This window comes from Panthera pardus, unplaced genomic scaffold (genome assembly GCF_024362965.1).
Source record: "Panthera pardus isolate Hobbes unplaced genomic scaffold, ASM2436296v1 HiC_scaffold_20, whole genome shotgun sequence".
NCBI lineage: Eukaryota > Metazoa > Chordata > Mammalia > Carnivora > Felidae > Panthera > Panthera pardus.
The window spans coordinates 85,450,920-85,477,841 of record NW_026526766.1 but is presented as its reverse complement, the minus strand read 5'-3'; the positions used below and the strand labels follow the sequence as shown (position 1 = coordinate 85,477,841).

At 44.3% G+C, this 26,922-nt stretch overlaps 1 protein-coding gene across 6 annotated transcripts in view; it reads right to left on the bottom strand.

Annotated features, from left to right (window-relative positions):
• Positions 1-26,922, bottom strand: part of GARNL3 (GTPase activating Rap/RanGAP domain like 3) — a 149,679-nt gene that overhangs the window by 84,306 nt on the left and 38,451 nt on the right. For all 6 annotated transcript variants that reach the window (XM_019421089.2, XM_019421088.2, XM_053908287.1 and 3 more), the window contains one exon: positions 26,730-26,799. In XM_019421089.2, coding sequence (XP_019276634.2) covers positions 26,730-26,799 — 70 coding nt within the window. The remainder of the gene's footprint in view (positions 1-26,729; positions 26,800-26,922) is intronic.

Below are 26,922 nucleotides of genomic sequence, written 5' to 3'. Positions count from 1 at the left end.
TGCCCCAATGGTATCTATTTTTTATTGAGCATTTATCCACACCCTGTACTCTTCTGACCTTCACATGCATTGTCTCATTTAACTCTCAAAACAGCAAAACAGGTGGGTACCATCACTGTTCTCATTTACCAATGAGGAAACTGAGGCAGAGAAAGGTAAATAAAATAACCAGTTGTAGTCACATACTGGTTAGTACGTGGTAGGCCTGGGGATGTGAACACAGGCAGACAGACTTCAGAAACCCATTATCCTTACCTAACCGTCCACCATGGAAAGTCCACGAAAAGGCTCAGGTTTTAAACCTATTCTTTATCCTGCAAAACCATTTCTAAAAATAAATGAAAGGATATTTATATGTATGTTTAGCTATTTATGGCATCAGATTATTCCATGGTCGGTAAACTGAAGATGAGCCACAGAGACTTTGTGGTATAGAATTTATCCCTGCCTGGGGCACCTGGGTGGCTCAGTCGGTTAAGTGTCTGACTTCGGCTCAGGTCATGATCTCACAGTCCGTGGGTTCAAGCCCCGCATCGGGCTCTATGCTGACAGCGTGGAGCCTGCTTTGGATCTGTCTCCCTCTCTCTGCCCCTCCCCTACTCAGTTGTGCACACACTCTCTCTCTCAAAAATAAACATTAAAAAAAAGGACTTAACCCTGCCCAACAGAAGTGTGGCCTTTGGCCTCGGCTTCGGAGAGGTGATCTCTGAGCCCTGGAAATGTTCTGCAGGAGTGTCTATTTACCTGGGACTTTGAGCCGTACAGGAGAACATGAGTTGTGGTGGGGGCTTTGGGTTACACGGTTATGAGATCTACCTCTGGACACCAAGGCTCAGGTGAGCCTCCCTGGTGCATGTACTGCCACATGTCCTTGCCAGGAGGAGTTAATGCTGTCCGTGACCCCACTGGGAGAGGACACCAGGAAGCTGCATGTGGAACCCTCCTGGATTCTGTCCCGCGTGCCTGTTCCCTTGGCTGATCCTAATCTGTAACCTTTTGCTGTAATAAACCATAAACGAGTTTAACAGCCTTACCTAGACTCTGTGAGTCTCCTTCTGGCAAATGATTGAACCTGAGAGTAGCCCTGGGGACCCCCGTACTCTGCAGTGAATGTCAAAAGTGAGGTCTGGTAGGCTGCTGCCTAGTTTAGAGAGGCCGATTCTAAAGTATAAGGGCAAGATGAACGTAGTTCTCCTGGCATCACTGCCATTTTCACAGGGGGAAGTATAGAGGATTCAGTGTCAATTTCTTCTTTGCCTATGAGCTTCTACTCATGGTCTGTTAAAATATTAAAATTTAGGCCACAGCAAACAGGTTTCAAGTCAAGTGTTCTTGGTGTAGGCTGCCTCAAGGGCTTTGGGAGAAGTGTTCTGAGGTCGCATCTGGAGAGGAAAGAGAGCTGCAGTCAATTAATTACGTCTGACACAGGTGTATAAAGAGACGGGAGGATGAGCACTCCCCTGAATTAGAGGTTGGTAGATACAGTCCTTGCTGGAGCTGGTAACAACCAGAATTCAAAGGCTCGGGAGAAGAGCTGACAGTCATTCACTGATTCACTCGTTCACTCATATAACAAATACAGAATGTCTACCACTATATTCCACACACTGACGGGCACAGGCAATAATGCCCTTTCCTGTGCTGAGATCAGAACAGGAAGGTTATTGCTTGTCTTGCTTCAAAGGTTCAAGAAGCAGAAAGGAAGAACATGTTCAATGATCTGATGGCTGGAAGGAATCTGGCTCCCTCTGAACTTACGATCCTGAAACCCACAGGCACTGAACTCGGGCCTCAGGCTGACCTGGTTAACTCTCTCGCCTTTCCTGTCTCTACCACCGGCATCCGCACCCAAGTCACTGTCATCTTTCCCCCAGATGACTGCAACCGCCTCCTAGCAGGTTGATGCACCCAGGCACCCTTGCTTCTCTCCGACCCAGTCTGCACACCGTAGCCGGGCGATTTTGGCAAACTGCATCTGTGACCGTCCCACGATCTCACCTCTGTCCACACTGCTCCTTCTCACCAGAGGACCTGCAAGGAAGGCCTCTCCCATTTTCCCCTAAAGAACTCCTGCTCACCTTTCAAATTCACTGCAGTCAGGGGACTTCCGCGCCCTTGCCGCCTGGGAAAAGTTCTAGAGCAGTCCTGTTGAGTTGTGAGTTACATTTCTTTGTGCGATTACTTGATTCATGCTGTTTCTTCTCATGTGCTCCCTCTACTCCCCAACGATAAGCTCCATGGAGACAGCGATTATGTTGGTTTTTCTCCCCACTGCATCCCCAAAGCTAAGCACACTGTCTGACGGTATAACTGTTCACTAAATACTTTGCAAATAAAAAATATGTGAATGGGCCGAGGCCAAATTCCTACTGAAACGACCAAAGGAATATAAAAATGCTGGCAAGATGGATGCCAGTTCTGGAAACCAGAGGTTCATGACTCAAGCAAGAAATTTCCAGGAAATCCTACCAGGTTTATCATAAAGGAAAGACCAAAGTGAAGGACAGGCCAAAGGACCTAAATCACCACGTGCAAGGGAAAGTGAAGCTTCGCAGTAACTGAATCAGATCTAGCACATCAGACTGGCACCCTGAGCTCCTGCTGGCAGGGCCTGCCTCAGGTGAGTGTGGGTGTGAGGGCAGTAGGTGGGCAGGTGACTTATAGGTCACGCTGGCGAAGTGATTTGGTGCTGGCACGCAGAATGGCAGTCCCAGGGCTCCCCCTCACAGCTGGTCTGGGCAGCTGGCTAAATAAAGCAGAAGGTACCAGGCTGGCTGGTCCTGATGAAGACTGGAACACCAGCCGACGCGAAAGGAAACAGTGCTCCAACGAACTTGGCGAGGAGGACGATAGCGATGCAGAAAAAAATCCTTCTGATGCAGCAGAGAAGCTATTTCTGTCCACAGTTTCTTTTCTGTTATTCCTCATACCTGTGATCTGGCCAATTGAAACTACAGGAAATTGAAACTCTCCCCATCATTGGAAGATCTGACTCAGGAATGAAAGTGTCTGTCAGAACCCATCTAAATGTCTGATACCATACAATGCAGAAGTCCCCTGCCCCAGCTCTTCCTATGGGGTGCAGGGTTCTGGCTACCACCAAGATACACTCCAGCCAACTTCTACAGTAATGGAGCATAGCTGGGCTCATGGCTAGACCAGTGTCCCTCAAGGTGGCTGTCTGACTTAACTCCTTTCGCTTGAAGGTGGCTCCGAGTCCCAGGTGGCATGTAGGGAGCTAGGCCCGTGTGCCTCAACTTTTCCTCTAGGAGATACCAAAAAGAACAATGAACAAATCCCAGGGAAAGCAAGGGGAAGGAATCAATAAAAATATCAGAGTAGAAATTATAGATTCAAAAAGACAGCAGAATCAATAAACACATCCAAGAAATCACGAGCAAGTCTGATTTTAAAAAGCAAGGAACAAACACAAATGCAGAGCCATAATGTAGAAAATATAACTAAGAAGAAAGAGATTTTTTTTTTAAAAGCTGGACAGAATGCTCCATGAGATGACGCGAGCATTACCAAAACCTTCAAGGAAACGGACATTCTCCAGGAAGATATACAAAATGAAAACTGGTTTCAGAAATGAAATACCAGTGGCTACATGTAGAGCTGGGGCGGTAGTCAGAACATGGCCCCAAAGAGGGGGCCCTGGCTCAGAGGGGCTTCTGAGAGGCCAGGGCCCCGTCCCCCACATGACAGCACATGCTCACTCACAGGGAGGCGGCCAAGGGTCCCCTCAAAGAAGAAAGGAGCAGAATCCCTTTGCATTCGTTTTGATGCAGAAGTTCAGGGAAAGGGGGTTCACATGTATGTGACATCAGTGATAGAAAAGGGGACGGGATTTTCATTTTATTTTCCTTTATCTTGTCTCCCATCTGTGATTTGGTCATACGCCAAAGGAAGGGCCGTGCTGAGGAAAGCTGCCCAAGAGAGAGAAAAAGAAGGCGGTGAATCAGACGACCATTTGGCTAGCGAGGGATTCCTTCAGAGTTCTTGCCCTGCCCAATACTGCAGCCACCAGCCCCATTTAAATTTATTTTTCCATCACTTCCAAGAAAAGATAATAAAGTTCGCTTCCTCAGTTGCACTAGTGACACTCGGATGCTTGGTGTTTCCACGTGGCCACTAGACTGGACGGTACAAATCACAAATTGCCACAGTCCCAGAAAGTTCTGTCCGACAGGACTGTGACGTGCTGGACGTGGAGGTCACTCTGGGTGACTGGGACCAAACCGGTTTCTCAGGCTGAAATTCCTTCAGTTAGTTAAATACACTAAAAACGCTGGAAATTCATGGAAATTTAACATCTTGAGTAGAGGCTTTGGTCCAAACTCAGCCAAACCACAACAGATTCATTTAACTAACACTAAACTGTGTTCAATGTAATAGATGTTTTGTTTCTGGAAAAAAAGGTAATATCCAAACAATTACATCCATTTGTATGATTTAACAAATTAATTTAAAAGAAAAAAAATTAAAAACAGGAAGCATAAAATGTTATTCATTGACTGCTGTAAGTAACAGTATTATTCGTTTAATATTATAGGCAATTAAATGAGAATATCTCCTACGTTAATATGAATATGTAATTTTTCAAAAACAAAAGGCTCTTTTTCTCTTAATTGCTTTGGTTCTTGGGGCTGGTGTCTGTTTCCATTCTAGGATTCCCTGGGATCTCTCTCTTTTTTTTTTTTAAAGTTTATTTGCTTATTTTTAGAGAGAGCGAGCACATGCACAGGGGAGGGGAAGAGAGAGAGGGAGAGAGAGAATCTCTGGCAGTCCCGATCCCACAAACCACAAGATCGTGACCTGAGCTGAGATCAAGAGTTGAAAGCTTAAATGACTGAGCCACCCAGGTGCCCCCCCTCAGCCCAGGATCTCTGTTTATCATGCACTGTGTACTTCACATTCAGGTATATAAATCACAGAAACAGTATTTTAACCTAGAAAAAATAGCTCAAAAAGTTAATATACATCTTAAAAAATAGTATTTCAGATTTCTTAAAGCAATTTTTTTTTTTTTTTTAAGGGGCACTGGGGTGGCTCCAGTCGGTGAAGCATCCAACTCTTGGCTTCAGCTCAGATCATGATTTCACAGTTCATGGGAATCTCTCTCTCCTCTCTCTGCCCCTCTCCCGGCTCATTCTCTCTCAAAATAAATAAATATTTAAAAGTTTATTTATTTAAGAGAAAGGGTGGGTGGAGGGCAGGGGCAGAGAGAGAGGAAGACACAGAATCTGAAGCAGGCTCCAGGCTCTGACCTCCAAACTGTCAGCCCAGAGCCTGATGCGGGGCTCGAACTCAAGAACTGTGAGATCATGACCTGAGCCAAAGTTGGATGCTTAACCAACGGAGCCAACCAGACACCAGATTTCTACACACTTCCCTCCTCATTTCCTTTCTTTACAATGAGTGGTTCCGAGTGTGAGTTTCAACATCCAACTGTTTAGGTTCAAATCCCAGTTCTGCACTTATTAGTTGTGTGACCTTGGGCAAATCACTCAATTTTTCCTCTCTAAATTTTAGTTTACCTCTAAAATAGGGACAATGATTGTAGCCACTTCCAGTCTTATGGAGAACATCCAATAATATAAAACAGTGCCTGGGCATAAGGAGTGCTCAATAAATGTTATAACAACATATATACTAATCAGATGATTAATATAAAATTATCTGATTGGCACATGTACCCCAGTGTTTATAGCAGCGCTTTCAACAGTAGTCAAATTATGGAAAGAGCCTAACTGTCCATCAACTGATGAATGGATAAAGAAGATGTGGTTTATATATACCATGGAATACTACTTGGCCATGAGAAAGAATGAAATCATGCCATTTGCAGCAACATGGATGGAACTGGAGGGTATTATGCTAAATGAAATAAGTCAGAGAAGGACAGATATCATATGTTTTCACTCATATGTGGAATTTGAGAAACTAACAGAAGACCGTGGGGGAAGGAAAGGGGAAAAAATAGTTACAGAGAGGGAGGGAGGCAAACCACAAGAGACTCTTAAATACAGAGAACAAACTGAGGGTGGATGGGGGGTGGGGGAGAGCGGAAAAACGCTGATGGGCATTGAGGAGAGCACTTGTTGGGATGAGCACTGGGTGTTGTATGTAAGCCAATTTGACAATAAAGTATATTCATAAAAAAATAAAATGAATATAATTCCCTGATTATTATGGTTAGTATGATTAAACTGTTTTAAAGCTTAATTTAAATGCTTGTAAGCTCTGTTTAAACATTTGTCTATCTAGCAAACAGTAGCGAGAACCTATTTTTCAGGGCCTGTACTAACTGCTGAACTTATAAAGACAAATGCAACATGATCGTTGCCCTGGAGGAGCCCAAAGCCTAGTGGGAGAGAAGCACACATATAAACAGATAAATCACCACACAACCTGGTTAAATGTCATAACGGTAGCAAGAATGGGGTGCTGGGGGAGGTCAGGGGCTGGAGAGACCAACTGTGCCCGGGGGAACTGGAGAAGGTTTCATCGCTATAATGAAATTTATTCTGGAAGGTGTACAGGACCTTTGAGAAATGATTTCCAACAGAAGCAGATTTTTTTTTTTAATTTAACTACAAATACGAGTCAAGAAAACCCATTTGACTTTGTCTATGCAAATCACAGGCACGCGTGCACGCACACACACACACCTGACTTAAAAAGTACTACTCAGAAAGAATGAAAGTTTAAATGTTTCCATCAAAAACAGTTGTTGGGGCACCTGGTGGCTCATTTGGTTAAGCGTCTGGCTCTTGGTTTTGGCCCAGGTCATGATCTCACAGTTTCTGAGTTTGAGCCCTGCATCAGGCTCTGTGCTGACAGTGTAGAGCCTCCTTGGGATATTCTCTCTCTCTCTCTCTTTCTCTCTCTCTCTCAATATAAATAAACTCTAAAAAAATTGTTGAATCGGGGCACCTGGGTGGCTCGGTCGGTTAAACGGCCGACTTCAGCTCAGGTCATGATCTCGCGGTCTGTGAGTTCGAGCCCCGCGTCGGGCTCTGTGCTGACAGCTCAGAGCCTGGAGCCTGTTTCAGATTCTGTGTCTCCCTCTCTCTCTGACCCTCCCCCATTCATGCTCTGTCTCTCTCTGTCTCAAAAATAAATAAATGTTTAAAAAAAATTGTTGAATCATTTTCTACACCTGAAACTAATATAACACTGTATGTTAACTATACTTCAGCAAAAAAAAAAAAAAAAAAAAGGTGGGGAGCGGAGGTAAATGGGGCCTAAAGATGGGTACAATGAACCATCCCCCGACTGGTGAGTGCTGCACCTGGAGCCCGTCTCCTAGTCACTCTTGATTCACTTCTCCTGCAGGGAGAGGCAAGGGGCAGGGTACAGGGACCAGAGATGCTCTCTTTCTCCCTCTCCTCACCTTGATCCTATCCTGCTTGTGCCAAGGGACAGGGAGAAGACTTGGGGGCTTGGGCAGCTGGAGTGCTGGCCACCAGCACGCAGGTCAGACCACCCAGGTTGGTTAGATGATCCTCCGGCCAGGAGAAGAGATGTTGGTCGAGAGAGAACCACCGAGGCCTCAGATCTGGGCTCAGACTCTTCATCGTCATCATCATCCCTGGCCACCACCCTCAGCAAATGCAGCATCCATCACAAGGATTCACCTGCTGTCTTGAGCTCATGTCCTCTGTTTTCTCAAATCCAATGACCTCACTTATTTCATGGCTTTACCACGGCTAAAACCCCAAACACATTCTCACTCACACTGCCATAGCTCTGTCATCACATACGTAGCTTGTAACCCACTTTGGCCCTTTTGGTAAATGTCCTGGCTGGCACCCGTGGTCAGTTATGGCAACGCTACGCTTACCAACACAACCTCATGCTCCCACGCCAAGCCCCAGCTCTCAACCACCTCCTACAAGGACGCCCTCGCTCTTTCTCTTCTGTGTTCAGAGACACACAAGTTTCCATGAGAAGAGGCCTACAAGCTCAGGCTACTTGACCCTGGCTAGACCTTAATTACCACTCCCTAATTCCTTTCTCCGTTCTCGTCTCACTTTCCAGGACACCTCCCACGTTGTCCCGGCTTGTCAGTCACCAAGTCATCATTGCAGACACACCCTTTCTTCAAAGAGATGACCTCTCCACCTATTTTACTGACAAATCTGAGGCCACACTTCTCAGTAAAATGGCAGTGCTGACATTTGACCTTCCATCTCAAAATACATCTGTCTTGGCTTCCTCATTAAAACAGTATCTGGCCATCAGTCCTTGATACACATCTTCCCAGCAAAATACCTGTGAAGATTCAGCATGAAGGATGACAACTCATGGGTCTGAAGAAAGGCTGCCCATCCCCTGGCCAAAATCGCAGGGCTTTTCCTACTTACTATATGGCCAATGGAGAAGAACGGAGAAACACATTTGCTCATGAACTTTGTTGCCTGACATAGAGCAAATCTGTGGTCAGCACAGAAAGCTGGAGGGCACTTTATTCCTCCCTCTACGGTCTCGTCTTGGCTGAGAGACGTTGGGTCTATATGAAGAATAACAATAAAACACCGGGAGTCGTCCTTCTACTGCATGGGTACTGCATTTTAAACGTTTTGTTTTTTTTTTTAATTTTTTTTTATTTTTGAGACAGAGAGAGAGAGACAGAGCATGAACGGGGGAGGGTCAGAGAGAGACAGAGGGAGACACAGAATCTGAAACAGGCTCCAGGCTCTGAGCTGTCAGCACAGAGCCCGACGCGGGGCTTGAACTCACAAACCGCGAGATCATGACCTGAGCCAAAGTCGGATGCTTAACCGACTGAGCCACCCAGGCGCCTCTGGGTACTGCATTTTAAGGTAGCTGCAGCCATACCAGCGCCTCTTTTTTATCCTAAGAAAACACTGGGAAGGAAGTGGGGAGGGAGGGAGAGAAAGTCCATGTTAGAAAACGCAGTCTTCGTAAGCAGAGTGCCACAGGCAGGGAGACAGACAGGAGTCCTGGAGCAAAGCATCCTGGGAGTACAGTTTTGCCACTACGCCCAAGGGTGGTTGGGATGGAGACGTTCAACCTCGTCATAATCTCCATTCTATCCTTTAATCCACACAGACGCCATTTTCTCAAGCTTATGTGAAGAGCTGAGCACACGTTACTTCCATACCCCTTTTCCCATCAGATTGCTGCTATCTGTACCCCACTAAGCCCCTGCTCTACAGATAAATTCTGGAGCCGCTGGTTCAGAGCAGCCAAAGCCAAGCATGGAGAACATCCTATCTCCCTCCTACAGAGCTTTACAAGACAAACACCAGCTAGACACTGGACATTGATCAGAGAGCTTTGTACAACCACTGGCCATTCAGCTCTCCAGCTCAGAGAAGACGCGGTGCCCAAAAGAACAATGAGAGCTGATGGCCAGTCATATATTATTCTGTCTGTTGAAAAATACAAGGTCCAAATCCAAAGAGTTGTTTTTGTTTGAAGATTTCTATTGAAAAACAAAACAAAAAACCGAACATGGGAGCTATGAAAAAAAAAATGCTACATATGGTCTTGAAAACCAGAAAGGAAAGCACACCTTTTTTTTTTTTTTTTTTTAACCATGAAACCAAAATTTCAGAAAGGCAGTTGCTGTCCTCAGTAGGACAGAAGACATGATCTTTGCAACAAGCGCATAAAGTTTTTGGAAGGGATTAAAAACATAAGACCAAAAAATACAAATGCAGGATTAACATCCTCACTGACGGGAAGCAAGATGTTCATTGTAGAAAACAGCAACAGTGTTATATTCATTATTTAAGATGCCTCCCCAGAATGGAAAGGAACAAAGTGAAATGAAAACAACGAGAAAGAAAAGACAGTTATAAAGGGAAGAGAAAAAAGATCTTTCTTACTGTTTTGAGGGGGACAATGAGCAATAATCAAAGAGAAGAAAATATTCATCCCTGACATAAGACCAGGGACCAAGAATCAAAGGGATGCAATGTTTTAGGCAAAAATTAATGAAAAGAGAAACACACAGAGAAGTTACTGGAAACTTCAACAAATTTTTTTAATGTTTTTCTTTATTTTTGAAGGAGAGAGAGAGACACAGCATGAGCGGGGAGGAGCAGAGAGAGAGGGAGACACAGAATTCGAAGGAGGCTCCAGGCTCTAAGCTGTCAGCACAGAGCCCGACGCGGGGCTTGAACTCACAAACCATGAGATCATAACCTGAGCCGAAGTCGGACGCTTAACCAGCTGAGCCACCCAGGAACCCCAGAAGTTACTGGAAACTTTAAAACAAAAAAGAAAGAAGAAAATCTGAGAAAAACTCCAGGCAGGAAAGGTCACCAAGGAAGAAAATGAACTGCCCCGGGCTAATCTTTGGAAGGCTGTAAGGCAGAAGATGACCATGGTGGGTTCATAGCGTCCCCCCAATTTACGTCCATCTGGAACCTCAGAATGTGCCCTTATTTGCAAAGAGGGTCTTTGCAGATGTGATTAAGACGAGGTCATACTGGATCAGGGTGGGACAGAAATCCAAGGGCTGGCGTCTTCACAGGAGAAAAGTGAGGGAGGTGCTGATGTGGGTGGAGGGGAGAAGCCCTTGCGATGACGGCAGCAGAGACTGAGGGAGGCAGCCATAAGCCCCAAGGATGACAGGGATTGCAGACAACCCTGGAGGCTGGAAGACACAAGGCAGGATTTTTCCCTAGAACCTTCAGAGAAGAAAGGCTCTGCTGTCATGTTGATTTCAGGCTCCCGGCCTCCAGCACTGTGAGAGGATACATTTCGGACTTTCCAAATCATCCACTTTGTGGTCATTTGTTACAGAAGGCCTATGAAGTGAATATAAGATCAGACCAGAATGTGTCAAGTTTTGAGAGACAAAGGTGGTAATTCAGAAATTTTAAAACCAGCCAAGTCATTCTTGTGGAAGGAATTACTTGAGATGGTCTCAGATACGTAATGATTGAGAAAAGATCCCCTCACACACTGCCTCAAACTTACCTGAACTCTAGGACAAGGACACCACAGTATTATGTCTGGAGGTCATAGCCACGCAATCAAACATGAAGGAGAAAGAAGACATTTGTATGGGAGGAGAAAAGTTGCTTGTGGAAGAGCATCTATGCTTTCAAAAAGATTATACGTTGTTTTTTTTTTTAAATGTTTATTTTTGAGAGAGAGACAGAACGAACGAACGAACATGAGCAGGGGAGGGGCAGAGAGAGAGAGAGGGAGACACAGAATCCAAAGCAGTCTCCAGGCAATGAGCTGCCAGCACAGAGCACAATGCAGCGCTCAAACCTATGACCTACGAGATTATGGCCTGAGCCGAAGTCAAATGCTTAAACAACTGAGCCACCTAGGTGCCTCGATTATATGTTGTTTTTAAGTAAACATATCAATAAAATATACAAACTCATCTTGTATATAAGTTTAATTTCTAAAGGGACATAATAGTAAATCTTCATAGTGATTATCTGTAGGTGGTAGGATTATAGATGAATTTAATTTTCCTATGCTTTTCAGTATATTTCAAATTTTCTATAACAAATGCGTATTCATTTTACAATCAGAAAAGTATATTTAGAAGTATGTTGGCATGTACACACACACACACACACACACACACACACACACACACACACAGACTGGGAAGTAATATAAAAAATCTGAGAAGAGAAAAAGAATCTATCAGACACCAGATTTTTAGCAAAACCGTTTTCTTAAGCTAATATGCAGACCTCTGGCAGTGAGCTAATGGGGACACAATAACAAAAGAATCATGAGCCTTGCCCACTAGAAAAGGCAAAATTGCTCACGAATAATTACAATGTAAAATATGACAGGTGTCATAGAGAAAGGCAAAGAAATGGAGGGTTCTCGGGAGGGAAAGATGACTTTCCCATGGGGGAATCAGGTAAAGCTGCTTGGAAAACAGACCTGACAGATGCTTATTTCGAGAAGGCATTTTAGAAGGAAAGAGAGCCATAAAGAGGCCCCAGGCACCTGGGTAATGGCAGGTAAACGCCTGTTTGGCTGGATCCTGGGCCATATGAGCAAAGGTTTCAAAGACAAGCTGGAGAGAGACTATGGGAAAGCCTTAAATGTCAGGCTAAAGAATTCCTACTTTATTCAATAAACAAAGGAGACAGACAGAAGGTTTTCTGCTGGTGGTGCTACTTGTTTGTTTGTAAGCATCCAGATGATGTTGATGGAGCTGAATATTTGGGAAAGAACTCTTTACAGCATTAAGGAAATCAAAGCCCCCAAACTGCCCCAAATCTGGCAAACTCGATGTAATCTTATCAAAACTGGTTGAATGCCATCTTTTGAGATGTCAGGGAGACAAGACAAAGTGCCAGAAGCTCAGGGAAAGAGGAAATGACATAAATGTCACACAAAGAAGGGAGTACACAGAAGCAAACATTCCTGTTCTTCTCCTCTTCCTATCTCCTTAAGAGATCAAATGGGAAACGTATAAGGACCTTGAAGTCACTTTGACCATGGAAGCTTATAAAAACTGTGCCCTACTCAGCCCACCCCAGACATAATGAATCAGAACCTGAAGTTTAAACAGACTCCTGAAGTGAGTTTTATGCACAATAAAGTTTGAGGGGCAATGGAGCAGGCCATAACATGGCAAGATAACTTTTCGATAAATACAACTTTTGGATACTTACAGTAAAACCTTGGTTTGCAAGTATAATTTGTTCCGGAAACATGCTTGTAATCCAAAGCACTTGTATGTCAAAGTGAATTTCCCCATAAGAAATAACGGAAACTCAGACGATTCGTTCCATAACCCAAAAATATTCATATAAAAATGATTATAATACTGTAATATAATACAAAATAGTAAAGAAAATACAAAATATAAAGAAAAATAAACAAATTAACCTGCACTTACCTTTGAAAACCTTCGGTGGCTGGTGTGAAGGAGGCAAGAGTGAGGAGGTTTATTGTGTAGGACCACTTCTCACTATCACTAATGGAAACGCTGCTATCTATTGGCTCAATGGAATTTTTCTCTGCATGGGGGGACCATTGTATATGCTTGCACGGATGCTGACTACAGTACAGTATTATTAAACTCTTGTCATCTACTGTATTTAATGTAACTGGCAATAAGGCAACAGAGGAAAGGGTCTATATCTGCAGGCAGCCTGAACTGAATGAAGCAAAGCATTCATTCCTAAGCTTACTCTTCTATGGAAAAGCAAAGGATTGTCCATAGGTGCTTTGAAATGACAAAACAATACACCGATGCCAGTTGTGGGCACCTTCCAACATTCTGAAAAATCACCGATCTCTGTCAAACACGGAGGCCTGAGACCGAGTATCCGAGCATGGGAGACCATCACCCACAATCCCGCTGCGTGCACGAGAAAGAATCACTGGCTCAGTTGTGATCATGTGATGTTCAGCATCACGTACTACTCCTATTGCAAGACATCGCTTGTTTATCAAGTTAAACTTTATTAGAAATGTTGGCTCGTCTTGTGGAACACTCACGGAACAAGTTACTCTCGATCCAAGGTTTTACTGTACTACTGTGGATGAGGTGGGGCGGGGCGGGGGGGGGGGCAAGCTCTACAACTTAATAGTTGTGTGACCTTGAACAAATTCATGAATCTCTGAACTTTAGTTATCTCATCTATAAAATGGGGGTAGTAATACCTCATCAGGTGAGTGTGGAATTTAAATTAGTATAAATACATACATGTGTATTTCCATGGGTGTGTGTGTGTATGTGTGGATCTACCTACCTACCACTCAAAAGGCTGTCTAGCGTGGTACGTGCACATCCGTGTGGATAAAGGACAATTTAGGCATGAAGTCCATCTAGGGCATAAAACCAATAGGATTTGGTAAGACATTGGATGTGGGGTTTGGTTTCTGGAATTAGCCCCTGAAAAGAAGGCAGTACCGTCCACTCAGGGGCTTGGGGGCAGGGAAGAAGGACAGCCTGAATTCAGTTGGGGGCATGTTGAGGTTCACTTGCCTGCAGGCCATCCCAAGAGAGGCATCCAGTGGCCATCTGGGCAGATGGTTCTACACGCTGTGGATAGAGAACTGGGAAGAACACAGGGATGTGCGAGTCACCAGGCTGAAGGTAGTAAGTGAAGCCACGGGGTAGGAGAGATCACCAGGGAGGAGCATGTAGTGGGGGAGCAGTGTGTCTGAGACGGAACACTGAGGAGCATCAAAATGTGGGGGCCCCGCAGAAGAGGAGCTGAGGAAGTGAAGCAGGGAAGGCAGGAAGATGAGGACAGAGAGTAGAGGCACAGGAGGCCCCGAGGGAGGAGAAGGTGACCACGGGCCACGCTGCAGAGTGGTCCCGTAAGATAAAGATGAGGAGCGGATTTAGTAGCGACGAGGTCTTTGTGACCTTGGCAAGAGCAGGCTCAGCGAAGGACAAGAAGGGGAAGCATCCAAAGGAGGGATTCAGAAGGGAACTAGTGGAACTATCACAGGGATCAAAAAAGAGAATTCAGAGTGCGGCTGAAATGTGCTCCCAGAGTAATTAAAAAATCTTCTCATCTCTTCAGCAAATGCAGTTTGAGACTATGATTTTAAAAGACCGTGCACCACAGTGATGACTGCAGTAGACCGATTAAAAAGCCCAGAAAGCACACAATCCTTTTCTTACACATAAAGGAAGCCAAAGTTACTGCATTAATTAAGTGGGGGAGATAGTTCAATATAAAAACGAGAATATTAGCTGTGGCTCAATAGTAACAGTGGGCGTGAAACTGGGAGCCCTTTGTGGTCAGTCGGCCATGACAGGACTGGGGGAAGGACTCTCCCTAAACTCACCTGGTCGGGAAAGCAAGGGAAGCAAACTGTAGAGCCCACGGGTTGTCCCTTCTCTTGCAAAGAGGGTGAAAAGCTGCTCCAACCTCTGGGATGGATGTGTACTTGAAGAAAACGGCGACCTGACCCGAGACAGGCAGGGGCTGAAATGCCAGGGCCTCAGCTGAGGGGCAGGGAGAGGAGGCCTCAGTGGGACCTCAGATGCTCTTGGTCCTAGAGGCCCGGGAGACTGTCTCCTAACTGCCTGCCGGGGGGGGGGGGGGGCAGTGAATAAGTTAAACGGGCTACACTTCCTTCCAAGCACCTAAAAAAAGAGCTCTTAATATTCAGAGCCCACATGTGAAATTCTGGAAATAAGACCAAATTCCTTTTCAACTTTAGCAGCCCTGACAGAAGTAAAACAGTGGTTTTCAAACGTGTGCGTGTGTGTTCGCGGTTGTCTGATCCCCCAGTTTTGATGGTGGACCTGTCTAAATTCAGAAGTTAAGTACAGGTTCTTAAAAGGCACTTTTAGGGGCACGTGGGTGGCTCGGTCCGTTGAGCATCCAACTTTTGGCTCAGGTCATAATCTCACGGTTCATCGGTTCAAGCCCCGTATTGGGCTCTGTTGGTGTGGAGCCTGTTTGGGATTCTCGCTCTCTCTTCTCTCTCTGATCCTCTCCCACTCATGCTCTCTCTCTCTCTTTCTCTCTCAAAGTAAATAAATAAATCAATAAAACTTAAAAAAGAAAGCACTTACAAAACAATGAAAATATATTCTCTTCATGACAACAGTATACGAAGGTATATAACATGATATACTTTTGAGCAAGTTAAAAATTTACTTTTGCTACAACTGATGGTACCTGCTCCTGAGCCCGGTCTTCCTGAATGCTGAGGGGGCGCACGTGACAGGTGCAGGGCAGAGATCACTCTGGCCCAGGCAAGATGTGAGAGGCAAAGGATGTTATCCAACAGGCACCAAGCAAGACTGCGTGCTTAAGACACACGTTAGAAATTTGCCTCCTGGGTATGTGAAAAACCACAATCAAGGCAGAAAACTAGATTTCCTGCGAAGAATTTACCAAGTAAACAATCTATGAACAGTTTGTATCTCTGATTATCTAAAAGATAAACTTTTATACATTGGTCAGTATATTTGAAATATATATTGGTCAGAATTTGAAAGTATTTTTATAGGATGCCAGGGTACTATATCTCACTAGTTGAAGACCACAGGCATCAATAAACAAAGACCCCAGGACACCTGCTACAGCAGCAGGGAGATCCCCTCGTGGGGAAGGACATGGCAGCACGGGGATGGGAAGCCAGCAGGAAGGAAAAGCATGAGCATCCCTGGACCTGCAGAAGGTTGGGGATGGAGTATCTCCAATTCTAGGTAGGTAGGGGTGTGTGTGTGTGTGTGTGTGTGTGTGTGAACTCCACACCCAACGTAGGGCTCAAACTCATGACCCTGAGATCAAGAATGACTGAGCCAGTCAGGTGCCCCTCTCTAGTTATAGTTTTGAAACTAGAGAGGACGCTCATGCTGAATGTCATGGCTGTTTCCAAGATTTCTGCCTGGGAAAGTCTGGAGGACTTGTTTGGTATTCTTATTACAGTGTGTGTTCAGCTAGTGGAGTTGGTATCGTCTGGGGTCTCAACTCCCCAAGATGGTCACCGAAAGGCTGGTCAGGTGGTGCTAATTCTCTTCAGGTGCCACTGATCTTGGAAAGTGGGTCATAAGTCATACTATATCAACAAATAGGGTGGGGAGGAGACAAGGGTCAGAGTCATTCCATAAACCTGACTACCGTCAATGGGGGACAGAAGATACGTGGTTCAGGGCTGGATAGGGAAATGCCTTGTTTGTTTATGCTCTACCTTATTTTTTAAAATCTTTAAAGCAGCTTACTGAGATATACCTTACTCAAAGGATGGAGTTAGATAAGAGCAAGCCCAGAACAAGGGCGAATTGGGTGTGGGTAAATAAAGTGAAAGCAAGAGAATCTGATCAGGAGGTACATTATAAAGCCCTTTAAGGTGGTGAGAGGCAAGCCATAATTAGGGCTCTGAGCCTCCCTGGAGGCCAATTCAAAGAGGAAAAAGCCCCAGTCATTGACAGGACTCCCAGTGCCCATAAGATTAACAACAGAGCAGCTCCTCAGGAGAAGCATCATACTTTTTGGTCCTGAGCAAAACTTTTCTCATAGGCCCTTTTAAAAGAGACACTTTATGGCAGACAGAAAAATCAAGAGCATCCTTCAAGAGACATACCATCTAGATTCATATGGCTTTTTTCCCATTCTGTCCATCAGGCCAAGTTAAAGACATAATGCCAAGGCACAGATCAAGAGAAGCAAGTCTAAGAGTGGCCAAGAACAGCAAGGCCAAGTTTTGGTAGCTATCTTATGGTGGACATTAATCCAGGAATTAAATTTAAACTATTATGGCATGGATGTCTCTTTGGATAATTCCTTATCAACATTCTTCTTAAAATCAAGCCTGTTAAGATTTGGCCAGAAGAGAGTTTGAAATTATACGTTTGAGCTAAAAACCTAAAGCAGAGCTACTCTGTGCTGCTGATTAAGGGCAGAATTGTCTGCTCCCAACAATCAACTTCGTTTCTTTAGAAAACAGCCTGTAAACAGTGGCTTGGAGGCTGGGCGATGAGGCCCAGGGGCTCCTGGAGGCACACAGATGTGGGTTGAAATGTCACCTTTACCGCTTCACTGCCTGTGGGACCTCTCTGAGATCATCAGTTAAATGGGGATCCATTCAATATCCACAAATGTCTCCCCCCACCATGCACCAGGTGCAGCGTAATGAAATAATGCCTACTTCCTACAATTGTTTGTGAGGGTTAAATAGGGAAATGCACCAAGCATTGAGCTCAGTGACTGGCACACAGTAAACATTCAATAAATATTGAAACTAATAATAGTAATAACAAAATAATAATCACAATAGAAGGTTTCTGGCTCCATTATAATACATAATTACATGTTGAAGGTCTCAAGGTTCTACATGACAGGGAATGGTTGCAGTGATTTTAGCCTGGAAAAGTTTCAAAGTCAGCATCACCAATCACCCACCAAGACACCAAAAATATCCGAAAAAGCACCCACACTTTTAAGCTGTGCTAACTTACTGGTAAACGCTCTGAGATAAACATGCCTGGAGGCACCTAACGGAGTCAACCTGCTATTGCAGACTTAGATATAAGCCGGTTCGATCTGGAGAACATCTGCCCAACTTGTGATTTTAGCTGCAGAATGTTGAAGTCTTGATGTTTTAGTGTTCCTGAGGGAAATATGCTGGTGCCCTCAATAATCTCTCAATTTGGTAATACTACACAGAATGTAATTTCTCCTATCAAATGCCTATGAAAACAAAAAGCCTACTCAACCCTGAACAGAGAACAAAACCACACTGTGTCAGGGATGTGGGACCAGCAGCTACGTCACTCATTAGCCAAGAATCATCTTTCTGTACAACAGTCCCACAGATATAATCCAAATTCGTGTCTGAGCAAAAATACAAATCGCTACGTATCGGGACTTCAAGAGTCCCCACACAGATAAAACCTCAGATGCCAAGCAAGTCCACAGTCAACTGTCCTTTTGATAGTGATTAGAGAGTCCCACCAGGTAGCTTTGGAGGCCACTGTGAGTTCCTAACAACAAAACCCTGCCATCCTCATAGAGAAGCATTTATGTGTCTTTCCCGTGCATCAGGGGAGAGTGCAACTCATCCAAACACAGGCTTGCATCATTGAGGTCCAAGTTTAAAAAGGAATGGACAAAATACTACCCTTTGAAATTACCTTGCAGACTGTGACACCCCCAGAAGTATCCAGATGTAGGGTTATATGAATATCAGCAGCTGGGCTGGGCAGGAGAGAGATCTATATTGTGCCCATACCATTCATCATTCATAACACATCAGGTTCTTATCCACTGAGTCAAAGGCCAAGAAAAGATCAATAAAAGCTACAAACAATCTTTGCTTTTCTTGACAGATTTTGATATAAAGTGGTGAAGAATGGTCGATGGTGTAATAGCTATGCTTTGCCGAGAATGCTGCCATGAGAGACCAGACTTTCAATTCATCAAGAAGAAAAATGGCATGTATTTTAGATGGAACGCACTGCAAGCTAATGAGTCCAATTATATTGGGGGGGGGGTGCCAAAGAGGCTCATTATTCCTTTCCTTTATTTATATTTGATGGGTTAGGCTACTTTCTAATTTCAACCAAATTGAACCATTCATTCATTCAATCAATACTTACTAAGTAATGAATGTTAAGTACTCTGCTTGGTGCTAGGCAGACAGTGGTAACTAAAGAGCCACGCTTTCTATTTTTAGGAAGTTTATAATCTACACCCTTGTGTGTGGGACTGAGAAAAGTGCCAGGGAGAACAGTCCACTGGCAGAAGAAGAAATTCTCACCAGGTGTTTTTTAGTTTGAGATTGTAAATCATCTACCAGATGAGGGAATGTTAGAGAACCATTTGGCGGGGGGGGGGGGGAGGGGAGGGTCATGCCGTTTGAAACTGAATTTTGTCTATAACGTTTTCAGAGAGAAGTTGCCCCACCCACAAACTGTGCTGAGGTGATGGGTCTAAGAGGTCTTTTTTTTTTTTTTTTTTTAAGAGGCCGTTTTTATACCACATGATGCCACTTCCCCGAACACAACAGTGTCAATCAGGGACAGACACCTGAACCAGAGGAACCAATCTGTTCTACTTGGAATTTGAAATCAGGGCTCAAGGATGAACAGACGGTGGTGGGCATTGGGGCTGTAAGACCAGGGGAAACTAGGGGGCTGGAAGTCAATTTAGTAACAAACAACATTTAATAAGAGTTTAGTGTGTACCAGGTCTTAGAAATACAACAGTGAGCAAGACAGACATGGTTCCCACCCTCATTCCTGGTGGATGACAGAGTAGAAAGTAAATAAATAAATGAAATAAATGGAGGGTGTTAAATACTATTAAGAAAAGAAATAGGATGCTGAGTTAGAGAACAGCATGGAGAAGAGAACCACTTTAGGGAGAGTGCCTCTCTGAAAAAGTGACATTTAAATTTTTTTAATGTTTATTTATTTTTAAGACAGAGAGAGAGAGAGAGAGAGAGAGTGAGAGAGAGTGAGTGAGCATGTGTGAGCGTGAGTGGAGGAGGAGCAGAGAGACACAGATTCCAAAGCAGGCTCCAGTCTGTGAGCTATCAGCACATAGCCCTACATGGGGCTCAAACACACGGACCCCAAGATCATGACCTGAGCCAAAGTTGGATGCTTAACTGACCGAGCCACCCAGGCGCCCCCGAGAAGGTGACATTTAAGCTGAAGCCAGCCATGAGAAGTGCCGGAGAAGCCCATTCCAGGCAGAAGGAAGTTTAAGTGCAAAGGTCCTGGGACAGGGAAGACCTCACAGCGTTCTAGAGACTAAAATAAGGCCAAATGTGTGAAGCACAGTGAGGGAGTGGCATGAGAGAAGGTGGAAGAGGAAGGCAGAACCGGATCACACAGGCTCTTGTAGGGCTTCGTAAAGGGTCTTGAATGTGCAGCCAAGGGTTTTAGGAAAGAAAAGACACTGTATTGTCAACACTTTAAAATATCACTCTGGTGTGAGGACAGACATAGAGACTAACAGGATGGAAGAGAAAGCCTAGAAATCAACCCTTGCATATACGGTCAATGGATTTTAGACAAGGGTGCCAAGATCATTCAATGGGGAAAGGACAGTCTTTCTTTTTTTTTAAGTTTATTTATTTTGAGAGTGAGTGAGCATGTGAATAAGTGTGTGCAAGCAGGGGGAGGGCACAGAGAGAGAGAGAGACAGACAGACAGACAGAATTCCAAGTAGGCTCCACACTCAAGTGAGGAGCCTGATGTGGGGCTCGAACTCACAAACCATGAGCCCTGAGCCAAAATCAAGAGTTAGATGCTCAACTGACTGAGCCACCCAGGCACCCCAAAAGGACAGTCTTTTCAATAAATGGGGCTGGAAAAATGGATCTCCACATGCAAAATAATGAAGCCAGACCCCTGTGTCACTCCAAACACACATGAAATAACTCCAAATAGATCATAAACCTATCAAATGAAGCTGGACCCCTACCTTACACCATATACCACATACAACAATTCAAAATGGATCAAACACAAAAAACATAAACCTAAAACTATCAAGCTCTTAGAAGAAAACACAGGGTGAAATCTTCATGACATTTGGATTTGGCAGTGACTTCCTGAATATACTATTGAAAGCACCTGCAAGAAAAGAAAAAATAGATGAGGGGCACCTGGCTGGCTCAGTCGGAGGAACACATGGCTCTTGATCTCGGGGGGCATGAGTTTGAGCCCCATGTGGGGTGTAGAGATTACATAAACAAACAAACATTTTAAAAAGGAAAAATGGATGGACTGGACTTCATGAAAATTAAAAACTTCTATGCATCAAAGAATATTGTCAACAGAGTAAGAAAACAGCTAAGATAACAAGAAAAAGATTTGAAGATCATATATCTGATAAGGGAATTAGTATCTAGAATATATTAGGAACTCCTGTAACTCAGTACAAGACAAACAATTCAACAGCAAAACAAACAACCCCATTAAAAAACAGGCAAAGAGGGCAAAGAACTTCAATACCATTTCTCCAAAGGAGAAATACGAATGACCATTAAGCACATGAAAAGATGCTCAACATCATTAATCACGAGCGAAAGGCCAATCACAACAATGAGGAGGTGCCCCTCTACATCCATTGGAATGGCTATTAAACAAAATGGAGCCAATATGGGTGAGAATGTGGAGAGAGTGGAACCCTCGTGCATCACTGATGGAAACGTAAAATGGCGCGGCCACCGTGGAAACAAGCTTGGGAATTCTCTAAGAGTTAAAAATAGAATTATTACACGATCCAGTAATTCTACTCCTAGCTAACAGACCCAAAAGATTTGAAAACAGCGACTCAAACAAATACTCGTACACCAGCGTTCATGGCAACATTATTCACCATAGCTAAAAAAGTGCAAGCAACCCAAGTATTCATTTAGATAAATGGATAAACCAAATGTGGTGTCTATAAAGGACACAATTCATCCATGAAAGGGAAGAAATTCTGATACATGCTAGAACATGGATGGACCTTGAAAAAAGCATGCCAAGTGAAATAAACCAGACACAAAGGACAAAGACAGTAGCACTCCACTTACGTGAGGTCCCTAGAATAGGCAAATTCATAGAGACAGAAAGTAGACTAGAGGTTACAGGGGCTGGGAAGAGAGGGGAACGTGGCGTTGTTGTCTAATGGGTACAGTTACTCTCAGGGATGATGAAAAATGCTCTGATAGTGGGTGATGATGATAGCTGCACAACATTGTGAATATGCTCACTGCCCCCCTGAAGTGTACTCTTAAAAATGCTAAATTTTATGTAGTGCATATTTGACCACAATAAAAAAAAAAAAAAAAAACACAAATAAACAAACCATCACCACTGGGAAAACAGACGGGAGAGAGGTGACTGTGCCATCAGGGGAGCTGGGCCGCAGACAGAACGGCACCGATTTGCAGGGGAGAAATCACAGACCAGAGAGAACCCGAGAAAATAGCTGCTTGATGGCTTCCCGGTCACATGAGGCCCAGCTGTGCTGGCTGAGCTTCATTTTGGTGAGACCCACCCACATGCTTTCCGTGAATCGCCTCAGACTTGAGCTGGACTGAGTGGGCCTTTGTTCCTTGCAAGGAAACAATTCCTGATGAAGGCAGGGAACAGCTGGGATCCAGTGAGGCAGCAGCCTGGGCACTAAACACTGGAGGTTCCTAAAGCCAGACACAGCTCCAGGAGGGCAGAGAAACTGCTTTTCCCTCCTCTCAGGGCTTAGCACCGGGCCTGCTGCGGGGTGACAGGCCTCCACTAAATGGTTATCGGGTGAGCACCGAGAAGCCCTCCGTGAGCCTTCTCGTAAAGGTCTGAGCTTCCACGTTCTCGCTCACCAAGCGTACGCCCAATTTAAATCAAGCCAACTGAGCCCCGAAACCTATCCTCACCGTTGATGTGAACAGCCAAGTTTGGTTCTTCACAAGGACTTCTTTCTACCTCATTCGGTCAAGGTCAAAAGAAGTCTATGCAAAAATTTCAATTTTACAGGCTGCTGGCCACCCTTTTACCAACTTTGAGTTTCAGGATGCCCAAGCTTTATTGAGTTTCCAACAACATTCATCAACCCGAGTGTGTTAAAAAAAAAAAAAAAATTAACCTTATTTTCTCATGACCAGAGAATCCACAAAACAGTTACTAATTTCATCACACCTGTTGGTCAGAGGACAGCAAACGTCTCCTTCCTTAAAACACTGGAGTCAGAATTTCAAGAGATCCTGAAAGGGCAAAAATGGAACTTGGCTCATTTCACTCGTCTCAACCATGCCAACCACCAGTGCCTGTCATTTCTAACAAGGGAAGAGTCGACACAACCTTAATTGCACAAAAGGAGGGGAACTGGCACCCAGAGAATCTATGGCAATGTTGGGCTACCACATGATTAAAATGGTAACTGGGAGACTATATAACAAGAAGACATCTACAGGGGCACCTGGGTGGCTCAGCTGGTTGAGCATGCGACTTCGGCTAGGGTCATGATCTCAGAGTTTGTGGGTTCGAGCCCCACATCAAGGCTCTGTGGTGACAGCTCAGAGCCTGGAGCCTGCTTTGGATTCTGTGTCTCTCTTTCTCTGCCCCTCCTCCACTCACACTCTGTCTCTTTCAAAAATGAATAAACGGGGGCGCCTGGGTGGCGCAGTCGGTTAAGCGTCCGACTTCAGCCAGGTCACGATCTCGCGGTCCGTGAGTTCGAGCCCCGCGTCAGGCTCTGGGCTGATGGCTCGGAGCCTGGAGCCTGTATCCGATTCTGTGTCTCCCTCTCTCTCTCTGCCCCTCCCCCATTCATGCTCTGTCTCTCTCTCTCTGTCCCAAAAATAAATAAAAAACGTTGAAAAAAAAATTTAAAAAAAAAAAAAGAATAAACGTTAAAAAAAAAAGACATTTACAAAATATAGCTAAATGAAAAAAAGAGAGAAATGTAAAATCATACATATAATTATACATATAATTGATTACAACTATGTGGGAATGAGGTGAGTAGCTCTAAAGACTGCAAGGTACCCAAAGGAGATGAAAAAAGGGGCTGCAGGGCAGAGGAATGACACATGGATTTTTTTTAATGCTTATTTATTTATTATGAGAGAGAGACAGAGAGAGAGAATGCATGCAAGTGAAAGAGGAGCAGAGAGAGGGGCAGAGAAAACCTTAAGCAGGGTCCGTGCTGTGGGTGCAGAACCCGACATGGGGCTTGAACTCACAAACCTCAAGATTATGACCTGAGCCCAAATCAACTCTGATGCTTAACCAAGTGAACCACCTAATTCCCATTATTGGAATTTTTAAATGTATTTAAAATTTACTTTATAATATTCAAAAAGTCAACTACACACACACACACACACACACGCACACTCATGGCTCCAGAGTAAAAACCTGAACAAATGGAAGGAAGAATTTTAGCCAGTGAGCTGCCTCATCAGGCTGGGGATGACGATGGCTAGTCTAGGGCTCGCCAAGGCAGGGTTTCTTCAAGCGTGATCCTGGGACTGGAAACATCACCATCCTCTGGGAACTTGCTAGAAATGCACGTTCTGGGTTAACCCCAGACCTACTGGATTGGAAATTCTGGGGATGGGGCCCAGCAGCCCGTTGTGATAAACTCTCCATGTGATGCAGGTGGCTGCTCAAGTTTGAGAACCCCTACACTCAAGCACCTCCCCAACCTGACAGTGTGTGGTTCCCACAAGTCTACAAAGGGTCATCTTTGGGGGGTCTGGGAGATCAGTTAAGTGTCTGACTTCAGCTCAGGTCATGATCTCACGGCTCATGAGTTCCAGCCCCGTAACAGGCTCTGTGCTGTCAGCACAGAGCACGCTTCAGATCCTCTGTCTCCCTCTCTCTCTGCCCCTCCCCCACCAGCACGCATGCTCTCTCTCAAAAATAAACATTTAAATAAGTAAGTGAATAAATAATCCGACTTTCATGACTTTGTTTTCTCCCCAAACACCACTCTCACTGTTTATAAGAGCTCCGAATGACTTACTGGATCAGGTTCAAAGTCTTTACCTGAGTGAGAGTCACGGTTCTACGTTTATTGCCAAATTTTATCTATACCACCACAGACGGCTACCTAACAGCAACTGTGCTTCTGCGTGCCATCTCATTCAATCCTCCCGACAACTCTATGAGGCAGATAATATTAATATCTCCATTTATATAATAATATGATATCCCCACAGATGAGAAAGCGGGGGCCACAAGAAGTCCAAGATCATACAGCTAGGAAATGATGAAACAGGCACGACTTCAGAGCATGTGTTCTTTGGCACCACGGGGGTTCAGAGAAGCTCCCAGACAATGGTGGGTGGTGGAGCCGGTATGCGGAGCCGGCCCGATTTCAAAGTCTGCCGGCTCTGTACCACTCGGCTCTGCTGCCTCACACTGTCTGCTAGGCAGGGCCACTTGCTCACTGCCCTTGGAATACAGCACCACCAAGAATCACATTGCTGGCCAACATCTACTGTCGATCTTCTTTCACCACCAACCCGCGTCAGACAGCCCGTGTGAGGCCTTCCAGGCTGCTTCCGTAAGATCCCTGGCCAGGAAGGGTCACACCCTCCCTTCTCTTAACCCCCACCGTGCCCTATCTGTATCCCTCTCCCGGTATTTATTTACCAGTTCCCGCCCCGAATTACAGTGACACACGCGCTCCTTCGGGAGAGGCGGTGGTCTGAGCTGGCCCGGTGCCACCGATGACTGACCCAGAACATGCACTGATTGAGTCAATCAACGTGTCTTTTATGTGACTAAATTCATTTTTTAGATATTTCACGTATCTTATCTGCCCAGCTCAAGACGGTAAGCTCCTTAAGAACAAGGACCAAACCTTTTACTTAGTTTATATTTTCAAGACTACTCAGCCCTGGGCCAGATAATACAGTCAAGTCTGTAAGATAAGCTGGAGTTCAAATAAAATGCTACCGGTACACAACTCTGGTATAATTTTTCCTACTACTTAAGCCCTGCAAGAATGCAGCATGTATTAGTGGAGGATAACTGGGTTCGACACAAATGGATCCAAGCAACTCATTTTTTTTGTAAATAGAAATAATAAATTTAATGTTTTTAATAGCGTTAGATAATAATCAAGAGAATTCCACGAGCACATTTTCCTGAAAATTTGTTCAAATTTCCATGGGGGACCAAAATCACAATTCTGTCTTTAAAAAATTGAGGCTAAAATATGCCTTCATTATTCCTCTTTTAAAATGAAAGCATACTCTTTCCAAAAATCATAACATAAACCCAATGTCTCTCATAAGGAAAATGTGTATGTTTTCATTCCGCATATCTATCGTCTATTAAAGTCATTTATCTAGCCCAACAAATATACTTTTAATAGGAAGAAAAAAAAATCTCATCAATATTCTAACTCCTATCACATATATCCAGAAAGCAAAGGTACAGAAAATCAGAATAAGTCCTTCAATAACATTTAAACCTCAGAAACGAGGTGTGTAAACTTTTAAGAATAAGATAATACAAAAACCCAATGCTGCCTCTCGTAATTCATTAATCATTTAACTGAATTACATACCCCGATTTTATACACCAGAGAAAAATACCAAGCCACAACATATTTTTAACAGACTGGGAGACACAGATTAAGAGTACGTGACAATAAAAACAAGTAGATAAAGATGATCGGATTTTTATGGCCTTTCAACAGTCATTTCTTCCCGTCCAAGCCTTATACTGTACCCACATGGTCTGACAGTAAATAGACAACAAAAGATCTGATGAGCTTGGCGATGCTCTAAATCTAAATCAATGTACTACCACTGAACAGACAGTGTAAACTTACCAGCTCCACAGATCCATAATGTTTCCTACTGAAATCCCCACGTCTACAGCCTAGGTCTTCCGAGACAGAGCTGGAACAAAAATGCTTCATCAGTATTATACATAGCGATCTGGCCACAAACCTTCTGCAAAAATCCACTACCATTTGCAAAAAGGGCTGCTATGGAACAGGCTCGCCCCAGCTCCTCACTGCA